This window comes from Coregonus clupeaformis, chromosome 7 (assembly GCF_020615455.1).
Source record: "Coregonus clupeaformis isolate EN_2021a chromosome 7, ASM2061545v1, whole genome shotgun sequence".
NCBI lineage: Eukaryota > Metazoa > Chordata > Actinopteri > Salmoniformes > Salmonidae > Coregonus > Coregonus clupeaformis.
In genome coordinates, this window is record NC_059198.1 from 25,481,098 (window position 1) to 25,502,198 (window position 21,101).

The 21,101-nt window shown below is 44.5% G+C and overlaps 2 protein-coding genes across 2 annotated transcripts; both read right to left on the minus strand.

Annotated features, from left to right (window-relative positions):
• Positions 1 to 2,891: 2,891 nt before the first annotated feature.
• Positions 2,892 to 14,060, minus strand: LOC123491314 (HMG box-containing protein 4-like). Its single transcript, XM_045221630.1, has 13 exons — positions 13,977 to 14,060; positions 13,172 to 13,261; positions 12,890 to 13,026; positions 12,726 to 12,801; positions 12,010 to 12,609; positions 11,659 to 11,862; positions 11,347 to 11,537; positions 5,285 to 5,366; positions 5,119 to 5,183; positions 4,876 to 4,975; positions 4,528 to 4,703; positions 3,827 to 3,949; positions 2,892 to 3,650 (listed from the first exon to the last, which is right to left on the minus strand). Exons 2-13 carry the CDS (start codon positions 13,206 to 13,208, stop codon positions 3,606 to 3,608), a joined length of 1,836 nt encoding a protein of 611 aa, XP_045077565.1. The 5' UTR covers positions 13,209 to 13,261; positions 13,977 to 14,060; the 3' UTR covers positions 2,892 to 3,605.
• Positions 14,061 to 14,314: 254 nt separating this feature from the next.
• Positions 14,315 to 20,150, minus strand: LOC123491315 (ankyrin repeat domain-containing protein 54-like). The gene is made up of 8 exons (XM_045221631.1): positions 19,520 to 20,150; positions 19,167 to 19,214; positions 15,670 to 15,768; positions 15,460 to 15,531; positions 15,234 to 15,281; positions 15,018 to 15,142; positions 14,815 to 14,922; positions 14,315 to 14,654 (listed from the first exon to the last, which is right to left on the minus strand). The coding sequence occupies exons 1-8, from the start codon at positions 19,896 to 19,898 to the stop codon at positions 14,580 to 14,582; spliced, it is 954 nt and encodes a 317-aa protein (XP_045077566.1). The 5' UTR covers positions 19,899 to 20,150; the 3' UTR covers positions 14,315 to 14,579.
• Positions 20,151 to 21,101: the final 951 nt, after the last annotated feature.

The window sequence follows — 21,101 nt, forward strand, 5'->3', positions numbered from 1 at the left end:
TACATAGTCAAAATCTTTCCTTAATTTTGGGTCAGTCACAGTGGTCAGGTATTCTGCCGCTGTGTACTCTGTTTAGGGCCAAATAGCATTCTAGTTTGCTCTGTTTTTTTGTTAATTCTTTCCAATGTGTCAGGTAATTATCTTTTTGTTTTCTCATGATTTGGTTGGGTCTAATTCTGTTACTGTCCTGGGGCTCTGTGGGGTATGTTTGTGTTTGTGAACAGAGCCCCAGGACCAGCTTAGGGGACTCTTCTCCAGGTTCATCTCTCTGTAGGTGATGGCTTTGTTATGGAAGGTTTCTCTCTCTCTCTCTCTCTCTCTCTCTCTCTCTCTCTCTCTCTCTCTCTCTCTCTCTCTCTCTTTCTCGACTCAGATACACAGACATTTTTGGGGGGATTACTTTTGAGAGGGAAGAAAGAGCATAAAAACACTAGACCACACAACAACATCAATCTTCCTAATTCTCTCTGTCTTTATTTCTCTTTCGCTACTCTCCACATCTTCTCTCTCAATCTCCATCTCCGTCCCTCTCCGCTAGCTTCCTCTCCACATCTAGCTCGGGTCCAGGGCAGGCCAGCTATGTGTGAGGGGATGAAAGGTGACTCTCATATTGGCTGGCTGCACCAGTCCACTTCCACCCAGTCGTGCTTCTCCCATCCTAAACATCAGTCCAGCTGTTGATGCATGTGAGGCTGGCTGTGTGTGTATGTGTGTATCCGTCCACTGGATCGTGCTAGCTCCCCTAACCTCGGCAGATGTATGTGATTGTAGGCCTACAGTGATGTTGGCTGTGGTCTCTTCCTCTTTGTCCTGACACTTACCTTGATTTGCGTGAAAGCATGCAGTAATTGTACTCCTCTAAGGAAATTAGTGCTGTCCTTGATTTCAGTTGTGCATTATAATAAATGTTGTTTATAGCTACATAATATGTATTGCATGCTTTACCAATCATAGCAATGTCAAATAGTCTGGATAACTGAAATAAACAGATTAATTTTGAAGTTCTATGTTGACTGTCAAAAATGTCAAAAGCCATAATAGTAAATCACCTGATGATAAGACAAGACATGATCTTTTTTGGGGTCTAATGTAGGATGGGGTCCCTGGAACGCCGGTTTGCCTGGGAGGGGGTACCTGGGCAAGAACAGGTTGAAGACCCGGTGTAATTTCGATACTGATTATTTGTCGCCACCTTCATATATACATAGTCATTGGTCGCCACAAATGGTTTGTTTACGTTTCTACCGTTGTGGCTAGATGGAGTAGGGCTACAGCTCCATCTAGTGGTCGAGTCGGGGACTACTGTTGTCAACGTAGCGTTGTAACTGAGCCCTTTTCCTAACGACTGATCACACCAACAGAGTTTTAGCGCAATAGGGTACGCAGCATCATCTGGATATGTGTGCAACAAAAGTTCAACGTTCACTTTCTGCAACCGTTTCTGTCAAGCCGTCTACCCCTACAGTTTGACGCATACGTTCGATAAATCCAATGTATGCACCACACAGAATGCACTGCAACTGACTCTTCAACGCAATGCTAAAAGTCAAACGCATCGTTCTATCGGAAATGAATGTACTTATGGTGTACCAAAATGCAATGACACTGTCGGTGTGATCGAGGCGTAACCGTGACCTCACTCTCCTAACCTGCTACATTATTTCACCTAGCCTGCTGCGTTAGTTATCCTAACCTGACACGTTAATTATCCTAACCAGCTATGTTAGTTCACTTAACCTGCTATGTAAACAAACCATCTGTGGCGACAAATCATCAGTATCACCAAACTTTCTCTCAATTTCTAACACATATGAACACAAAGTTAATCACGCAGCTGACTAAATTACGCTAGATTTTACTTCTCGGTTAACAAATGCCACCAAAAACCCAAAGCACGTCATTAGGGAAGGTTTTGCATTCCTCCCTGGGTGGGGCATAGAGGCATGTGGAAGCACGGAAATAGTGTTCTAGTTCTACTGTATTTGTAGAGAATAGCATATCATCCTCAATCTGACAAGGATCCTGAGATAAATGGTGAGACATTGAGAGTTCTTCAAGAGCACCTGCTGCAGTTCATGTACAATTAACTTTACTCACTTAAAAATAGCCATTTCAGTTGTAGGTATTGTTGGGTTCTATTTTTCTCATAATTGGATCTGTATGTGATGAATAGCTTAGAAGGAATGCATTAATGAGGAGCATAGGTTTGAACTGTACTGATATAAATTGTTTCACATAACAAGCTGTGATTCATGTAAGGAACGTTAGGGGGTAGGTCAGATAAGACTTGTATTTCTCACAGATACGAACACTGCCTCTTTGTTGTCTGTGAAACCGTCCTTGAACGTAGTACAGTGTAATGGTGTCTTTTGGGTGCTGACTCCACAGGTTGTTATGATAAACTTGTGCCTGGCAACAGTGTGCAACAAATGGAGCGCCGAGGAGTTGGGACCAACCCCTGCGCCAACGGATTGGCTGAGTAAAGTCTAAACCACACTCAGTCCTTTACTCTGATTGGCCAACAGAAGAGGTGGGAACTCTCTGTCAGAGTATTTGAGAAAGAACCTGTAAACAATGTTTTAGTTCTCTGTCTGCCCTGCGTGGTATTTCAGTGGACCCGTATATACGAACCTTCATACTTATACATACATTTTGCATATAATAAATTAAGCTTGGATTGAAGATCTCTTGATTCTTATTCCAATACCAGATTTGAATTACGCAATTTCTAACAGTATAACTGGCCTTAAAGGGTAAATTAATTTGATACACCAACGGTTTGCTACAATAAATATAACCCTTATTAATTAATTGGTTTGGGTAGGTGTCAGAACAACAGCTGTAGTTGAAATAAGGTGGTGGTACATACCAGTCATATAAGTCTGCTATGCTTAGTCTGCATGTTGACACTGTCATTTTTATTGTCAACATTTCCATACTGTATACTCAGAGGAAATAATGTATTAATGAAAATGTGGCTTACAGCTTTGTGCTTCAAAAGCTGCAAATACCACAACAGTAGTTTGATTGCAGTTGCCTGAAAATGTTTCTATCGTATACAAATTTCATTCTACAATCAAAATCTAAACCTTAATACACAGTAAAATAGCATATATACAAAAGAGCAAGTCATTATGTAATTAACTGGTAAAACAAACATGAGCAGTTGTCAAATATATTATTTTCATGGTATGTTGATGGAAGAGGAACAATGGTGGATTTGGGCCCCGGCTTGTCCTTTTGAGTAAAAACTAGCCTCTGGAGATACTGTATACACACAGAAAACACACACGCCCGCACACATTCACACACGCACAAGAACATACAGTTAAATCTGAAGACACTAACAGACATGCCAGAGGGAAAGATAAGAGTGGTCATTAAAATAGGCTTCAGTAAAAAAGAAAAAGAAAAGTAACAACAAATTTAAAAATACATTTAAAAAAACATGTTGAAACTATTAATGTCCACGTTTTCCAATGCCTTGCGGCATAAATAATAGTCTGCATCCCAAGCCAGGCTTCTATAATGGGCACTCTCACTCCAAACGTTTTACTTCATGGCGAGGACACTCAGTAGATGGGAAAGGAATGTTTCTGTGGTCTTCACAGCCCAGGCATGATGTAGGCAATGTTGTCCAAGGTGTTGGACTGAAAGAGACATAAAAGAAGGAGAGACATTTTACAGGCTGGCCTTATGCAACACACTTGCTGTCACACAAAGTGCTGTCACTACAGCCACATATTATTACTCTATACAGCCCAAGTGGGAGATTAAACCTTTCAGAACAACATTTCTGATAGATGGCAAGGTGTGAGTGATTTACCAAGACGTTGCGGGGACACCCGTTGAGCTGGGGGATCTGTGCTGTGAGGCAGGTCAGGGGTCCCAGGGCACACAAGATGGAGTCCAGCAGTACAGAGAGACTGCCTGACACCGCCACCATCCCCTGAGTGAGATGAGAGCAGAGGCAGTTAGTCTAGTGGTCACACACACAAATCTTTGTTCAGTCTTTACTCATATGAACGTGATAATGAGACATTTCTGTTGTAGGTGAAGAGAGTAAGGTTGGACACAACAGCTGGTCCCATGTAGCTCAGTTGGTAGAGCATGGCGCTTGCAACACCAGGGTTGTGGGTTCGCTTCCCACGGTGGGCCAGTATGAAAATGTATGCACTCACTAACTGTAAGTCGCTCTGGATAAGAGCGTTTGCTAAATGACAAAAAAAAAAAAAAAAAACCCAGCTAAGTTAAAAGATACAGGGAATAAGTGGTTGGTGTGTGTGTAACCGGTGTAAAATGGCTAGCTAGTTAGCGGTGCGCGCTAGTGGCATTTCAATCGGTGACGTCACTCGCTCTGAGACCTTGAAGTAATTGTTTCCCTTGCTCTGCAAGGGCCGCGGCTTTTGTGGAGCGACGGGTAACGGTGCTTCGAGGGTGACTGTTGTCGATGTGTGCAGAGAGTCCCTGGTTCGAGCCCAGGTAGGGGCGAGGAGAGGGACGGAAGCAAAACTGTTACATGTGTACCTCTGTCTCCTGTAACCGGTGGCCGATGAGGGACAGGGACTCTCCCAATAGCTGCAGGTGGGCGGCCGCGTCAATTGGGTCGACGTCAGGGACCCGTGCTGGTGACAGGGACACACCCACAGACGCCCGGCTGGGGGACACCAGCCCTGCTCCCAGCCCCATGCCCTTCATAGAGCCTGAGACACACACAAATACAACACACGCAGTGACCAACTGACCATGAGTGTCCAGTGGGCTACTGAGAGAGATAAAGCAGCATAGAGAAGGGACAGGACTACTGATTGACTTGTAATCACTGTCAAAGTTGATAGAGCTGCAAGGCCAATGTGGCTGCAGATGGGCTCTTACCTTTGCTTTTGACTCCATCTGTGGAGCTCTTGCGTTTGACTGTAGTGGCCTCAGCTTTGTTCTGCTTGTGCTGCAGGTACTGAGCTTTCTGCTTCCAAACCTGTGTGTATATAGAAGCAATTTAGGCCATTGACCATGACTCATAGCATAGTGCTGGCGCGCCATTCTTAAATTGATTTCAAATGTTTATCAGAATTATCAATCAAATCTCTTCTTAAATTGATAATTTCAAGTGAAACTTACCAGTTTATCTTTTTCTGGGAGCTGTTTCCACACCTCTGCCAACCTTTTGCTCAGCTCCCCAAACACTGCAAAAACATTAAAGTCTTTCTCTAGGTTTTGTATAACATATGTACCACAATTATTAATAGTTCCAATGTAATTATAAAAATGGAATAACTCTCCCCACCTAGTCCCGGCTGCTCTGCATTGATGTTGACCCTGTACTCTTTACAGAACACCTGGTACGCTGTTGTGTTCTTCTTCTTCGGCTGAGAGAGAAAGGACAAGCAGGAGATGAGCAGACTATATGCAGTTGAAGTCGGAAGTTTACATACACTTAGGTTGGAGTCATTAAAACTTGTTTTTCAACCACTCCATACATTTCTTGTTAACAAACTATAGCTTTGGCAAGTCATTTAGGACATCTACTTTGTGCATGTCACAAGTAATTTTTCCAACAATTGTTTACAGATAGATTATTTCACTTATAATTCACTGTATCACAATTCCAGTGGGTCAGAAGTTTACATACACTAAGTTGACTGTGCCTTTAAACAGCGTGGATAATTCCAGAAAATAATCTCACGGCTTTAGAAATGTCTGATAGGCTAATTGACATAATTTGAGTCAATTGGAGGTGTACCTGTGGATGTATTTCAAAGCCTACCTTCAAACTCAGTGCCTCTTTGTTTGACATCATGGGAAAATCAAAAGAAATCAGCCAAGACCTCAGAAAAATAATTGTAGACCTCCACAAGTCTGGTTCATCCTTGGGAGCAATTTCCAAACGCCTGAAGGTACCACGTTCATCTGTACAAACAATAGTACGCAAGTATAAACACCATGGGACCACGCAGCCGTCATACCACTCAGGAAGGAGACGCGTTCTGTCTCCTAGAGATGAACGTACTTTGGTGCGAAAAGTGCAAATCAATCCCAGAACAACAGCAAAGGACCTTGTGAAGATGCTGGAGGAAACAGGTACAAAAGTATCTATATCCACAGTAAAAAGAGTCCTATATCGACATAACCTGAAAGGCCGCTCAGCAAGGAAGAAGCAACTACTCCAAAACCGCCATAAAAAGCCAGACTACGGTTTGCAACTGCACATGGTGACAAAGATCGTACTTTTTGGAGAAATGTCCTCTGGTCTGATTAAACAAAAACATAACTTTTTGGCCATAACGACCATCGTTATGTTTGGAGGAAAAAGGGGGTACTTGCAAGCCGAAAAACACCATCCCAACCGTGAAGTACGGGGGTGGCAGCATCATGCTGTGGGGGTGTGTTGCTGCAGTGGGGGTGCTTTGCTGCAGGAGGGACTGGTGCGCTTCACAAAATAGATGGTATCAGGAGGAAGGAAAATTATGTGGATATATTGAAGCAACATCTCAAGACATCAGTCAGGAAGTTAAAGCTTGGTTGCAAATGGGTCTTCCAAATGGACAACGACCCCAAGCATACTTCCAAAGTTGTGGCAAAATGGCTTAAGGACAACAAAGTCAAGTGTGATGTCACGAGAGGCTACACAGCTTTCAAGGGATTGCTCAAGTAGTGCAAGGAGACAGGTTCAACCAAAACAAGGATTTTATTAAAGGTCTTGGGGAAACTAACGAAATTATAACACAATTCTGTTCTCTGGTGGCTCTTGTGGGTTAACAGTTCAGGGATGTCTCTTCCACATCCAAAATCATAACTCTCCTCGCTCAAATAACTTTTCCCCCAGTCTTACTGTATTCCACGTTGCAGCTAGTGGCAAACCCAGCAAAACGTCCTTCCAAATGTCCCACACGTATTTCCACAGGTGCATATATCCAAAAGGGTGAGTATTTCCCAAAGGTAAGTATCTCCAAATCCTTATATTCCTCATGGAAGTGGACGTGCAGCACTCTTGTCCTCCAGAGAGCCCAGCTTGGAGACTGTGTCTCTTCCTCCAACAAACCTTCAGCTCATCACCTCCTCATTTGTTTCAGCTGCATGTGGAAGATTGGCCATAGAGGGGTGGAGTTCCCGACCATACCAGCAGATGGAGCCATAGCTGTCTGGGTTTGCAGCCACCTCAGGGGATGTAACGTCCCTCCAGGACACAGCCTCTCGTGACATCACACATCCCCCTCCTCGGGACCGGACGCTCCTGCCGGGGTAAAGGCAGCGAAGAAGGCATCACGCCGAGAGGGCGCGCCCGCATTGCCGTGGTGCTTGCCAGACTGCTCTCTCTTCAACTCCTCCAACTCCAGGACCCGGGACTCAGCCTCCTGTTGTCTCTCCTTGAGTTTCTTACTGACCGCATCAGCCTTGGTTTTAGAGAGTTTAGCTTCTGTTGAGCAGCTTTCAGTTCCTTCTCTCTCTCTGCCTCCGCATTCTTCATCTTGTTCTCCAACACCTTGTACTTCTCCTCTGCCTTCTTCTGGACCTCCTTACTCCCTGCGCAGGGTCTCCTCACACTCCTCGATGGTCCTGCGCAGCCTCTCCAGCTCCTCCTGTTGCTTATGGAAGGAGCTCTGTTGGAGTTTAGCCTGGAGGATATCTAACTCTTCTGTCTTCATGTCTAACTGTTGCTTTAACAAACGATACCTCTCAGCGGTCCCCTTCCAGACCAGACAGTTCTTTGTCCAGATTCTGTAGCTCCGTCTCTGTGTCGGTCTGGCCACCTGCCATCCCTATCAGAGCCCGAAGGGAGTGAGTAACTCGGAGGATTGCACCGGAGCCTTCCCAGGATGAGTCTTGCCTCTCCGTTTCGAAGTACTCGGGTTTTCCTCTCCTGAGACTCTCTCCAGAGTGGGTAAAAGGCTGGGCAGTCTCGTCCAATTAGGACAGGGACGGGGAGGGAATCAACCACCCCGCCGTCGTGTGTATGGTTCCCTGTGTGCTGGTCATTGTAAGTTCAGTAATGGGGTATTCTCTGGTGTCCCCATGGACACAGGAAACTGGGAGGACTTTCCCGGGGTCAGACGCGTTGGGCCCACCAAATCCTTACGCACCAGGGTGGCCCGGCTTACCAGAATCCAGTAAGGCCTCCACATCATGGTGATTCACAGTTACCGGGAGGTGGGGGGTGTCGACTGGCCGCCATCTACGACTCCCAAGAGCGGAGGAAACGGTGTGTGGGTGCGAGCTGGAGGACCTTCGCAGTGGGCATAGGTTCATCGGCTGGTTTCCCACACTGCCAGGAGATATGTCCCATCTCCCCACACCGGTAACACTGTCGAGTTTCCCCCTCCTGGTGTACTCTTCTTGACCCGCCTGGTTTCTGGCTCCCCCTGGAGCCGGGATAAGTCCTGACGTGGCTGGGTTCGAGACCTTGGGGTCCTTTGGACGGGTTCTTCCCATTTGTGGTGGGGCCGCGCCTCCTGGGGTCTTTTCGGGGAAGCATTCAGCATCTCCGCTGTGGCCTGGTGCTTTTCCACAGCTTCCACGGTCAGATCAGCCGTGGTCAAGGCCTGTTGACTGATGAACCGTTTTGCCTCATAAGGCAGGGGGTGAGGGTAACGATCCACCACAACGGCCTCCACCACCGCCGCTGTGTGTTCTCTGCGGATCCAGCCATTTCCTTGCGATTCGGACAAGTTCATGCATCTGCGTCCGGGGAGGTTGGTCTGGTTGGAAGGTCCAACTGTGAAAGCGCTGGGGCCATACCAAACTTTGTGAGTCCATATCTGCTGAGGATCTCAGACTTTAGGGCATCATAGTCAGTAACCTGGTCAGGGCCCAGGTCCCGGACAGCATTCAGCGCTTCCCGCGTTAGAAAGGGGGCAACAGACCAACCCACTGTTGCTTGGGCCAGGCTTCCCTAGTGGCCGTGGCCTCAAATGCATGCAGGTATGCCTCAATGTCATCGGTAGCTCCCATCTTAGATATAAAGTCACTTGCCTTTATTGGGCGGGTATTTTGGACAACCCTCTGTCTCTGCAACTGCAATTCCTCTGCCTTCAGAAGGTTGGCTTTCTTTTGCTCCTCCAAGAGAGCCACGTTTGCTTGCATCTGGGCTTGCTGGCCAGCAACAAGGGCTTTCAATATGTCCTCCATTTCAGTCGGGGGGAGCCTACAGCCAACTTGGAAAACTGGGTGATCAAACCTTCGGTATCCTCCTCTGACATGCCCTATTAACGCTTGAGCGTGCCCGTATTCTCCACCATCTGTGATGTCACGAGGAGGCTCACAGCTTTCAGCGGGATTGCTCAAGTAGTGCAAGGAGACCAGGTTCAACCAAAACAAGGATTTTATTAAAGGTCTTGGGAAACTAACGAAATTATAACACAATTCTGTTCTCTGGTGGCTCTTAAGGGTTAACAGTTCAGGGGATGTCTCTTCCACATCCAAAATCATAACTCTCCCTCGCTCAAATAACTTTTCCCCAGTCTTACTGTATTCCACGTTGCAGCTAGTGGCCAACCCAGCAAAACGTCCTTCCAAATGTCCCACACGTATTTCCACAGGTGCTATACCCAAAGGTGAGTATTTCCCAAAGGTAAGTATCTCCAAATCCTTATATTCCTCATGGAAGTGGACGTGCAGCACTCTTGTCCTCCAGAGAGCCCAGCTTGGAGACTGTGTCTCTTCCCTCCAACAAACCTTCAGCTCATCACCTCCTCATTTGTTTCAGCTGCGTGGGAAGATTGGCCATAGAGGGGTGGAGTTCCCGACCATACCAGCAGATGGAGCCATAGCTGTCTGGGTTTGCAGCCACCTCAGGGGGATGTAACGTCCCTCCAGGACACAGCCTCTCGTGACATCACACAAGGTATTGGAGTGGCCATCACAAAGCCCTGACCCCAATCCTATAGAAAATGTGTGGGCAGAACTGAAAAAGCATGTGCGAGCAACGAGGCCTACAAACCTAACTCAGTTACACCAGCTCTGTCAGGAGGAATGGTCCAAAATTCACCCAACTTATTGTGGGAAGCTTGTGGAAGGCTACCCGAAACGTTTGACCCAAGTTAAACAATTTAAAGGCAATGCTACCAAATACTAATTGAGTGTATGTAAAGTTCTGACCCACTGGGAATGTGATGAAAGAAATAAAAGCTGAAATAAATCATTCTCTCTACACTCCAGCCACATGAGGTCTAGCATTGTCTTGCATTAGGAGGAACCCAGGGCCAACCGCACCAGCATATAGTCTCACAAGGGGTCTGAGGATCTCATCTCGGTACCTAATGGCAGTCAGGCTACCTCTGGCGAGCACATGGAGGGCTGTGCAGCCCCCCAAAGAAATGCCACCCCACACCATGACTGACCCACCGCCAAACCGGTCATGCTGGAGGATGTTGCAGGCAGCAGAACGTTCTCCACGGCGTCTCCAGACTGTCACGTCTGTCACATGTGCTCAGTGTGAACCTGCTTTCATCTGTGAAGAGCACAGGGCGCCAGTGGCGAATTTGCCAATCTTGGTGTTCTCTGGCAAATGCCAAACGTCCTGCACGGTGTTGGGCTGTAAGCACAACCCCCACCTGTGGACGTCAGGCCCTCATACCACCCTCATGGAGTCTGTTTCTGACCGTTTGAGCAGACACATGCACATTTGTGGCCTGCTGGAGGTCATTTTGCAGGGCTCTGGCAGTGCTCCTCCTGCTCCTCCTTGCACAAAGGCGGAGGTAGCAGTCCTGCTGCTGGGTTGTTGCCCTCCTACGGCCTCCTCCACGTCTCCTGATGTACTGGCCTGTCTCCTGGTAGCGCCTCCATGCTCTGGACACTACGCTGACAGACACAGCAAACCTTCTTGCCACAGCTCGCATTGATGTGCCATCCTGGATGAGCTGCACTACCTGAGCCACTTGTGTGGGTTGTAGACTCCGTCTCCTGCTACCACTAGAGTGAAAGCACCGCCAGCATTCAAAAGTGACCAAAACATCAGCCAGGAAGCATAGGAACTGAGAAGTGGTCTGTGGTCACCACCTGCAAAACCAGTCCTTTATTGGGGGTGTCTTGCTAATTGCCTATAATTTCCAACTGTTGTCTATTCCATTTGCACAACAGCATGTGAAATTTATTGTCGATCAGTGTTGCTTCCTAAGTGGACAGTTTGATTTCACAGAAGTGTGATTGACTTGGAGTTACATTGTGTTGTTTATGTGTTCCCTTTATTTATTTGAGCAGTGTATATATATATATAAGCATTTCGCTACACCCGCAATAACATCTGCTAAATATGTGTATGTGACCAATAACATTTGATTTGATATATACACTGTACAAAATGCAGGAAACACTGTCTAAAAGCCTAAACTACCAATCTGTTTTGGTTCTTACCTTCTCTTTCTCCTGCTTTTCCTTTTCCCTCTCCTCTTTCTTTTTCTTCTTCTCCATCATTGCTACTTCATTACTTTGATGATGGTGAGTAAGGATGGGAGTAGGGATGGGGGCCCCCATGGCATACATTCCACCAGCTGCAGTGTGATTGGCTGAGCCATGGGTATGGGTGTGGCTTCTCGATGAGTCTCCTGGAGAAAGCATCCAAGGAGCATGTATTAGAATGCATAATGAAAGTAACTGTTCAAGTAACCAATGTTAAACATCTTTCTGCAATAGGACTAAGGCAGCGTTCCAAAAGTTTCTCATCACCTCCTGATCCTTTGCTGTGCTTCTTCTCTCTCCCGCCTTTGTCTTTCTCCCTGTCCTTCTCTTTCTCCTTTTTCTTCTTGCTTTTCTTGCTCTTCTTCTTTTTCTTTGACAGATGCTTGTACGAGTCGTCTATCACCAGCTCTCCTGCCTCCAGTTCGCCCCCTGAGGAGGAGCTGTCTCCCCCCATACCCCCGCCGTAGTGCCCTGACACACAAGAGAGAGAGGACATAGGGTTCATGCAGGAATCAATACAAATACAGGAAAAGTGGTTAAGTGCACATGCAAATGTGTGTTTCTAATAATGTCTCATAGCGATAAATCTATGCCTAATGTTGCCAAAGGCACTCTTACCCTCCACCTCCACTTCTTTCCCCACAACAGGCAGTGGATCTCGGCTCTGCTGCATCTTCTTGGGGACTTTAGAGAGCTGCTTCCGGTCTCTGTCCTTCTCCTTTTTTATCCCTCCTTTTGAGGATGAGGAGGAGTGGGGAGGGAAGGGGAAGCCCTCTCCTTCGGCCTTCTCTTTAGGCGAGAGCATGAGCTTCATCCTCAGCCCATCCGGCTCGCGTAGGTTCAGGAGATCTCCTTTAGGGGTACCGGTACCGCCATGGAACAGAGACGACGACTTGGAGGAGGAGGAGGAGTGCTTTTTGGAAGAGGAGGATGAGGACATAGGGCGGGAATGAGAGGAGTGGCTGCCTTTGCTTCCTCCGGTGCTCCCATCACGTTTGCGGTCTTTGGAGGAGTGGGAGGAAGAGAAGGAGGGGTAGGAGGGCTTCTTGTGCAGGTGTGGGCTCGGGTCTGAGCCGGTGGCCATAGGGGAGGTGATGGCCTGTAGGAGCCCCATGGCTGTGTCTGTGGGATGGGAGGAAGACGAGGAGGACAGGGAAGGGGAGTGATCCGACGACTTTCGCTTCTTCTTGTGGGGAGGTGCACCTGAGCCTTGCTGGTCTGGTAAAGAACATAGTGAAGGGAGAGTGAGAACAGTAATGAATCTGTTCAGCGTAAAATTCACACAAATAATTCAATATTTTTTATTGACAGAGCAGAATTCCTTCCTCCCTTACCTCTGTAATAGTAGTCTTCACTGTGCTTTTTCTTCTTCTTGTGGGAGTCCCCTCCCAATAAGAAAAGTTCAGAGTCCTAAACAGAAAAATACAGGATTTGACTAAATTTACAACCAACAGAAACTACATGGCACTACATTTTGAAGCCAGTGTTCTGGTGTTACCTTGGGCCGTTTCTTGGAGGACTTGCGGACCTGCGCAGCAATCTCCTCCTCCTCTCTGAGCAGGTCCTTATATGACCTCCTCTTCTCTCTCTGACTGCGACCAGCCACAAGGCCCACTTCCCCTTCCATCCCTACCTCTGAGAAAGAGAGTTGTAATGCACAATGGGAACTTCAGGCATTGCACGACAATTGGAATGATGATGACTTTTAATAACTAAATTATTGACCAATTTCTTCAAAAGAACATAAGAGGCACAAGAGGAAAGAACTGGCACAAATTACCAACTACTCCTTTCTTCTTGATCTCCTCAAAAGCCATGATCTCTCTTTTCTTCTCAACCCGCTTGCTCGTCTCTCTGTGTCAGGGTGTCACTAACATTAGGAAGATATTAGAACACAGTCATAAGGATATGGAGGAAACATCAGCCACTGACTCAGCCAATATAACACGGACATGTGACTTGGAGCAGTTTCACTGCAAAATACAGGATATTTACATTTCACTGTGACTTAATAGATGTCATAAATAAGAGACTGAGACAACAATAAAGAAGTATTTGTACACCAAATTGATCAAACTGAGTAAGCCCCGTCAAAAAGCAAGAGCTGCCTTGTTACAACTCGCCACCATATATGGGTGATGAGATGGGACATTCAATTGCTGTAATTGCTGTCTCTCAAAGTTTGGATAACCGTCTACACTGATAAATGGCATGTTTGAGCCTATAGTAATAATAGATACATTACAAAACTGAAGTGTGTTTAGGTAATTGAAGGATACATTCCCGCCTACTTTCGAAAAAATACACAAACACACCCCCTTTCATTAGCTGAGAGTCCTTAACTCCCAACATTTGAAACCCCTTCTAACTCGTATTGCTGATTATGTGCTGGGTTATTCGGAAGGTACTGCAATAGCAGTCCGTGGCTTCTGGTGCAGCTAGGCCTATGTCGGTCTAAATCGAGAAAGAAAGTCATTTTCAAGCATCTGGTTCATACATTCTTTTTTAGCATGCTGAGGTGAGAACATGTGCATTTTACTGTCGCAAAGAGAGAAGAAATGTACAATTATATGTAATTTTACTACCTCTCCGGATTCACCAATTTACGCGGTTCCAGTCGCCATCTTTGATACCAGTCAACAACGACGCATGTCGGCAGAGGGAGGGACTTGACTGGGATGTAGCGAATCAGAACAATGAAATTGTGTACGTTATTGTAGTGCACAATGCCAATTGCCTGGAAATATACACTGCTTCTATTGATTTGAAGATATTGTAATGTGACCAATATGTAACAATTATTTTCCATTTACTAATTCTATGAATGGGATAATGACAAAACTGCATTAACTGACAATGCATATTGATGTTACACCAAGTCTACAAAGACACCCTCTTTTTCTTATAAAGCAGAGGCAACAAATATTTTCAAACATATTTTATTCATCCATTAACTCAGATTGTTACAACAATGACCATGATTAATTTTTTACAGTAAACATTCATGTACAACACATGCAAGGCAACATTTAAAAAAGGCAGTGACACAAATATGATGTTGAGAGGGAGACCAACACAACAGTCAAAGGTAATGAGTTCATAAATATATTTTTTATTTACTTTATCACAGTAGTATGCCCATTACCCCCGCGGTAAACAGGAGAATGTATCCACAAAGAGAGCACCCTCTACCTATCCCCCAAATTCTGCTTCTGTAGACTGAGTGACGTGAAGCTGGCCAGCAAGTCAGTTACCTCATCAACCTGAAACAGAAGAGAAGCCATAATTGTCACCTGTGAAGGCTCATTCATGCTTGTACCAAGTAATAAGAATGATACCAATTGGTTGTGTTACCATTTGGTTCAATGCCAAAAAATAGGTGTGTGTGAGAGGGAGAGCGAGTTAAACATAAATGTGTCTTACCTGTTCTTTGGTGCGTGTGTGCTGCAGCTGTGATGAGATATGGTCCAATCTCTCTCTGGCCTCACTCTGTCCCATCACATTCAGGTACTCCCTCAGCATCTGAATGATCTACAGAGCCATGGAGAGAGAGAATTTCAGACTGCACCAAATAAACGTTGGTATACTAATGTTTACATAGTGCTGTTGTAATAACCCCTTATTACCTGTGTGACCTCCCCTCTTAGAGTTTCTATACTCCTTGAGTCTCCTTCCTGCAGGATGTTGAGTTTGGAGCGTGCCAGGTGCAGGGGGGTCCTTCCTGCTCGGTCTAGGGCATCCACACGTGCTCCTGAACAGAAACACAACATTAACAAGTTACCCTCAGCTGGTGTACAGTATGTATGTCCATGTGTGTTCATACATACTGTATGGCTTCTCACCTCCTCTCAGCAATGTGGTGATTACAGGCACGTGGTTGGTACAGGCCGCTGCAGAGACAGGTGCAGAAGTGGAAAGATTGTGGAATATATACATTTTTCAGTCATGGAAAAGTAAAATCAAAATACATTTTTCATCTTTTACTTTTCTGCCATCGGGACCTAAAGTAGCAATGTTGTACACCACTGAACTAAATGCTATACTTTCTGTGCCATGTGTTGTTCTTACCCAGATGGAGAGGGGTGTTCCCAAGGCCATCCCGCTGGTTAGGGTCAGCGCCGTAGCTCAGAAGAAGTTGCACTGCAAAGCCAGAAAGAAGGGGACGAGTTAATAATTTGTTCACAGTAATGCTAATGTGATTATTATCAGTTCATAACAATGTCATTACTCTGTTGAGTAACAAATCATGAGTCCCTTGCACTTCTCACTTTGACTTACCGATGCTCTCGTTGCCGTTACAGGAGGAGAAGTGGAGGGCTGTTCTTCCTTTGTCATCTGCTGCACAAGGGTCTATGTCTTCTTGAAGAAGCCTGCGCACTGGATAAATAAGAGACAGAAACTTTAAACACCTGAAAGGGATGCCATATACAGTTGAAGTCGGAAGTTTACATACACTTAGGTTGGAGTCATTAAAACTTGTTTTTCAACCACTCCACACATTTCTTGTTAACAAACTATCGTTTTGGCAAGTCGGTTAGGACATCTACTTTGTGCATGACACAAGTAATTTTTCCAACAATTGTTTACAGATAGATTATTTCACTTATAATTCACTGTATCACAATTCCAGTGGGTCAGTAGAGGGGCGGTCTGTTCAGTAGGCGAGATCTGGGGGGCAGTAGCATAAAGGGAGAAGGAGTGTGTTTTATCAATTAAAAAATATAAAAAATAGAATTAATTTATTATTATTTTAAAAATAAAAAAATATTACACAAGAGAACTGAGTGTTCGCCGCTGCCCAACAAAAGTACTAGTTTAGTTGTATTGCCTTGTTGTTCGATGGTTTAGAAACCCCGAATTTTTTCATATATTTTGGTGTCTGAAAAAATTTACTTGTTAAAATTGAAATCTGCTTTGGACTGATCTTCGGTTTTGGACTGATCTTGTTGATCGTGTACATACCCGCTACGAACGGACTAAATAATGAAAACGCTGCTGGCAGAGAGGTGGAGCCGGCCACCTTCACCCTGGTCAGAGCGGACCGCGATCCTGGTAAGAGAGCGACTGTACCCCGACATTGAACTGCTTTCTGTGTCATTGAACCTTACTATTGTTGATAAAACAAGTTTACTGGAGAACGGAGAAAAAGTAGAGACTTTTGGACAAGGTGGATAATTGTATAATATAAGGCAGTTTATTCAGAGGTAAAGATATCTGCAATCGCGTTCACGGACCCGTTCGTCAAACTCTTAGGGAGCTATAAATCAAGCCCCATTACTTACCATATCAGATAAGAGAAATTGCTGCAGCTACATATATTTTACATCCTGGCCCTACATAGTTCACTATTTGCATCACTTACCAAAATATTACATGTGGTCATATATGCTTGGAAAGTGGAGATGCCATAGAACGTCAAAAAAGTAAACATTGCTGGAGACACATTGCGTTTGCTAGCGAAGAGATTTGTTGTGGCAAATGAACTTGGGCTGGGAATTGCCAGGAACCTCACGATAAGATATATGCATCAGCATTGCGAGTCTCATGATTCTATACGTATTGCGATTCGATACTGTGATTTTATTGCGCACCATATGTCTGTTGCAGAGGGATCAGAAAGCCATGAGAACGAGTTTTTATCAGTCATGGAAATAAAAGTGCTGAAAACAAATTGGCTCCCAATGTGAAAAGATTGAGAACAAGCTATGAAGGAACAATAATGGTGTTTTGGTGCAGGTACAGCCAACTAGCGCTAAAATATTGCGATATTGTCAATACAGTATATCGTAAAGTATCACTATGTAACTCGATTTCTTTCACCCCAATCCCTCAAATTAACGGTAAATAACTGAATTGTTTGCCCCACATTTAGCTAAGATGATTAGCTAGCCAGCTAAAATGTTTTATTTAGTTAGCAGTCGCATCTACAATAGTTTACTGTCAATAACATGTCTCCAAAAATGACGTGGTGTCTCCAATTGTGTTGACATTTTACAATTGCAATGCGCATCCATGAGTATCCACTTTCTGTAGCTCAGCTGGTAGAGCATGGTGCTTGTAACGCCAAGGTAGTGGGTTCGATCCCCGGGACCACCCATACACAAAAATGTATGCACGCATGACTGTAAGTCGCTTTGGATAAAAGCGTCTGCTAAATGGCATATTATTATTATTATTATTATCTGAAGAGAGCCCGAAACATTGTGTGCAGACATTTTATGCAATAAATGAAGTAGGTTCAATCTAGTAGTTCTGATCTTCTGATTGGTCCTGATGAGTTGGGCGAGGTCCCCTCCAGGCTACTGTCACTGTTGCATTGGCTCTGAGTCGGGTTCTCTGTCTTCAAATGTTCAGCCTAAGAGAGGGGATTTGTGTGTGTGTGTGTGTGTGTGTTTAACAGTGATGATGTGTGTGTGTGTGTGTGTTTAACAGTGATGATGTGTGTGTGTGTGTGTGTTTGTGTGTGTGTGTGTCCTCAGAGCAAGAACTCGTGAGTTGGAAGAACTGAGAGGCCTATGGCGTGGGTGTTGTCCTTGGCCACCTGCTGACAAGGCTGACAAGATAGGACCCTTTTGTCCATTGTTATTGGATAGGAACATAACTTATAACCAGCTCCTGACCTAAATAGATCTTAGCACAACATTTTACTCAACATATCATATTCTATCATATTCACTATAACAAATATATGTACTACGAAATTAACAAAAACCGGCCCATCCTCCAGCAGGTAAACACAGAGGGGAAGTTTTTCCAGGTGGTGGTATAGTTTTGCGAAGAAGATAAAAGAAGGGGTCCAGAACCGGACCCAAACTTTTTTGAAAAACTTGTTTGTTATATATCTCCCTGTCTTATGTTGTGGCTGGACAGATCTTTTTATTGTAAAAAGGTCAGAAGTTTACATACACTAAGTTGACTGTGCCTTTAAACAGCTTGGAAAATTCCAGAAAATGATGTCATGGCTTTAGAAGCTTCTGATAGGCTAATTGACATAATTTTAGTCAATTGGAGGTATACCTGTGGCTGTATTTTGAGACCTACCTTCAAACTCAGTGCCTCTTTGCTTGACATCATGGGAAAAAAGAAATCAGCCAAGCCCTCAGAAAAAAAATTATGTGGATATATTGAAGCAACATCTCAAGACATATGGTCAGGAAGTTAAAGCATGGTCGCAAATGGGTCTTCCAAATGGACAATGACCCCAAGCATACTTCCAAAGTTGTGGCAAAATGACTTAAGGACAATAAAGTCAAGGTATTGGAGTGGCCATCACAAAGCCCTGACCTCAATCCTATAGAACATTTGTGGGCAGAACTGAAAAAGCGTGTGCGAGCAAGGAGGCCTACAAACCTGACTAAGTTACACCAGCTCTGTCAGGAGGAATGGGCCAAAATTCACACAACTTATTGTGGGAAGCTTGTGGAAGGCTACCCGAAACGTTTGAGCCAAGTTAAACGATTTAAATGCAATGCTACCAAATACTAATTGAGTGTATTTAACCTTCTGACCCACTGGGAATGTGATGAAAGAAATAAAAGCTGAAATAAATCATTCTCTCTACTATTATTCTGACATTTCACATTCTTAAAAAAAAGTGGTGATCCTAACTGACCTAAGACAATTAATTTTTACTAGGATTAAATGCCAGGAATTGTGAAAAACTGAGTTTAAATGTATTTGGCTAAGGTGTATGTAAACTTCTGACTTCAACTGTATTACTTAGTCTTGTTGAGACTCACAATAGACATGTTCCAATAGTTATCTTCAGTGCCTACCTGTATCAATGTCGTTGCCATTGGCAGCCTCTCGAAACCTCTTCACCGCTAGAGAGAATGAACAAACATGCCAAAGGTGAGGTAAACAACAGGTATAATGCTAAACTCTAAGCGTTGAGTGTGGAAATGCCTATCACCGTCTGATGTATTAGGCTAGTATAATGCATACTGATGATACTGTTGTCAAAGTTCAGGAGCCATAGGCAAAAGCCTTGCATGACATCCCAGTCCCACCGCAACATTCAGACAGCTTTACACTATTCACACCTCATGATTGGGTTTGGAATTCACAGTCAACTCTCTCCAGCAACACAAACACATTTTTCAATTTTGAGTGTGTGGAATTTCTGTACCATAAATATCTTTTCCAATGGGCCCCACATTTCGCCGGGCTCTCACTTGTCGCCTCGCTCTACACCCTGTCACCTTCCCGGGTTTGCTGCACGCGCCACCCGCCCCTGATCCAACTCGACTGGGTTCCCATAGCAAGTGGAGGTACCGAAGTTCTTGCTCAGCGGTCTGTCCTGTACGACTCAATCTCACGGTGTCCTCCCCAAATCCAGTTATCCCAAATCCCTCAGCAACACCTCCATCCATCCTCTCATCATTTCTCTTTAGTTCACCCTCTTTCTCCTCCGTTTCTCTTGGTCCAGTCTCCACCGTGTATTCACCCTCGGAGCTTGAACGTTCATCGTCAGAAGCTGTTGCAACAATTGGACTCCACCCGTCCATGTTCACCGACTCATATGGAAGATGTATTTTGCCGTTCTCTCTTCAAATTGATCCTCGTTCGCAAGCCAGTACTAGGAGCTACGAAAATAGTCATTTATGTTGATGAACTGACTTAGAACTTTGAATACGTCGTTTAGTTCCTCCGTTGCCATCGCTGGCACCAGGACATCAATACAGAAACTATTCTACGCACATTTACCATTGTGGCTCATATGTTCATGCCTTGAATTCAATATGCGCCCCTGTCACAAGAGCCAAAATGTCTCCTGTTTCATATTTTCAATTCTCATGGAGAACAAGCAGTAAAAGGCGCTCCTATTGTACAGAGGAAAGTTGAGAAGGGCTATGACCAATCAGAGACAACGTTGTTCGTTCACTCGAAACAAAGCACCCACCCCCGTGCAAAAGAAGCCAATGAGCAATCGGGACAGGCGGGATGTGTGCCTGCAGTATTGAATATCGCGTTAGTTCTATGTGAGATCCTTGGGACCCTAACGTAACCATTTAGCGTTTCAAGAAATCTTGAAAACAGATACGATTTAGAGTGAAGAAATTCAACAAATATTCTTTGCCCATACGCTATATACTACAAAAACATGTAAACATCAGAGTATTATGTTCTCTCTCTTTAATGTCTTACATCTGTTGCAACAGAAAATTAAGTAAGCAGATAAATATCAGTAGTAGGCCTACACAAACAGTATAAAAAATAAATAATGCATAGATCACCATGTAATGAAAACCCAACATCACCCATACTGTTTGTACACATTCAAATCTAAAGTTCTATCATATAAAACATGCCACAATTTAGTGTAATATATAAATATGCTTTAAGGACTAAAATGGGATAAGTGGTCAACTCTCAGAGGAGTCAGGATAGTTGTTCAACCAAAATATTTGATAAATACAGTACCAGTCAAAAGTTTGGACACACCTACTCATTCCAGGGTTTTTCTTTATTTTTACTATTTTCTACATTGTAGAATAAATGCTTCACAGAGTTCAAGTAACAGACACATCTCAACATCAACTGTTCAGAGGGGGCTATGTGAATCAGGCCTTCATGATCGAATTGCTGCAAAGAAACCACTACTAAAGGACACCAATAAGAAGAAGAGACTTGCTTGGGCCAACAAACACGAGCAATGGACATTAGACCGGTGGAAATCTGAGATTTTTGGATCCAACCGCCGTGTCTTT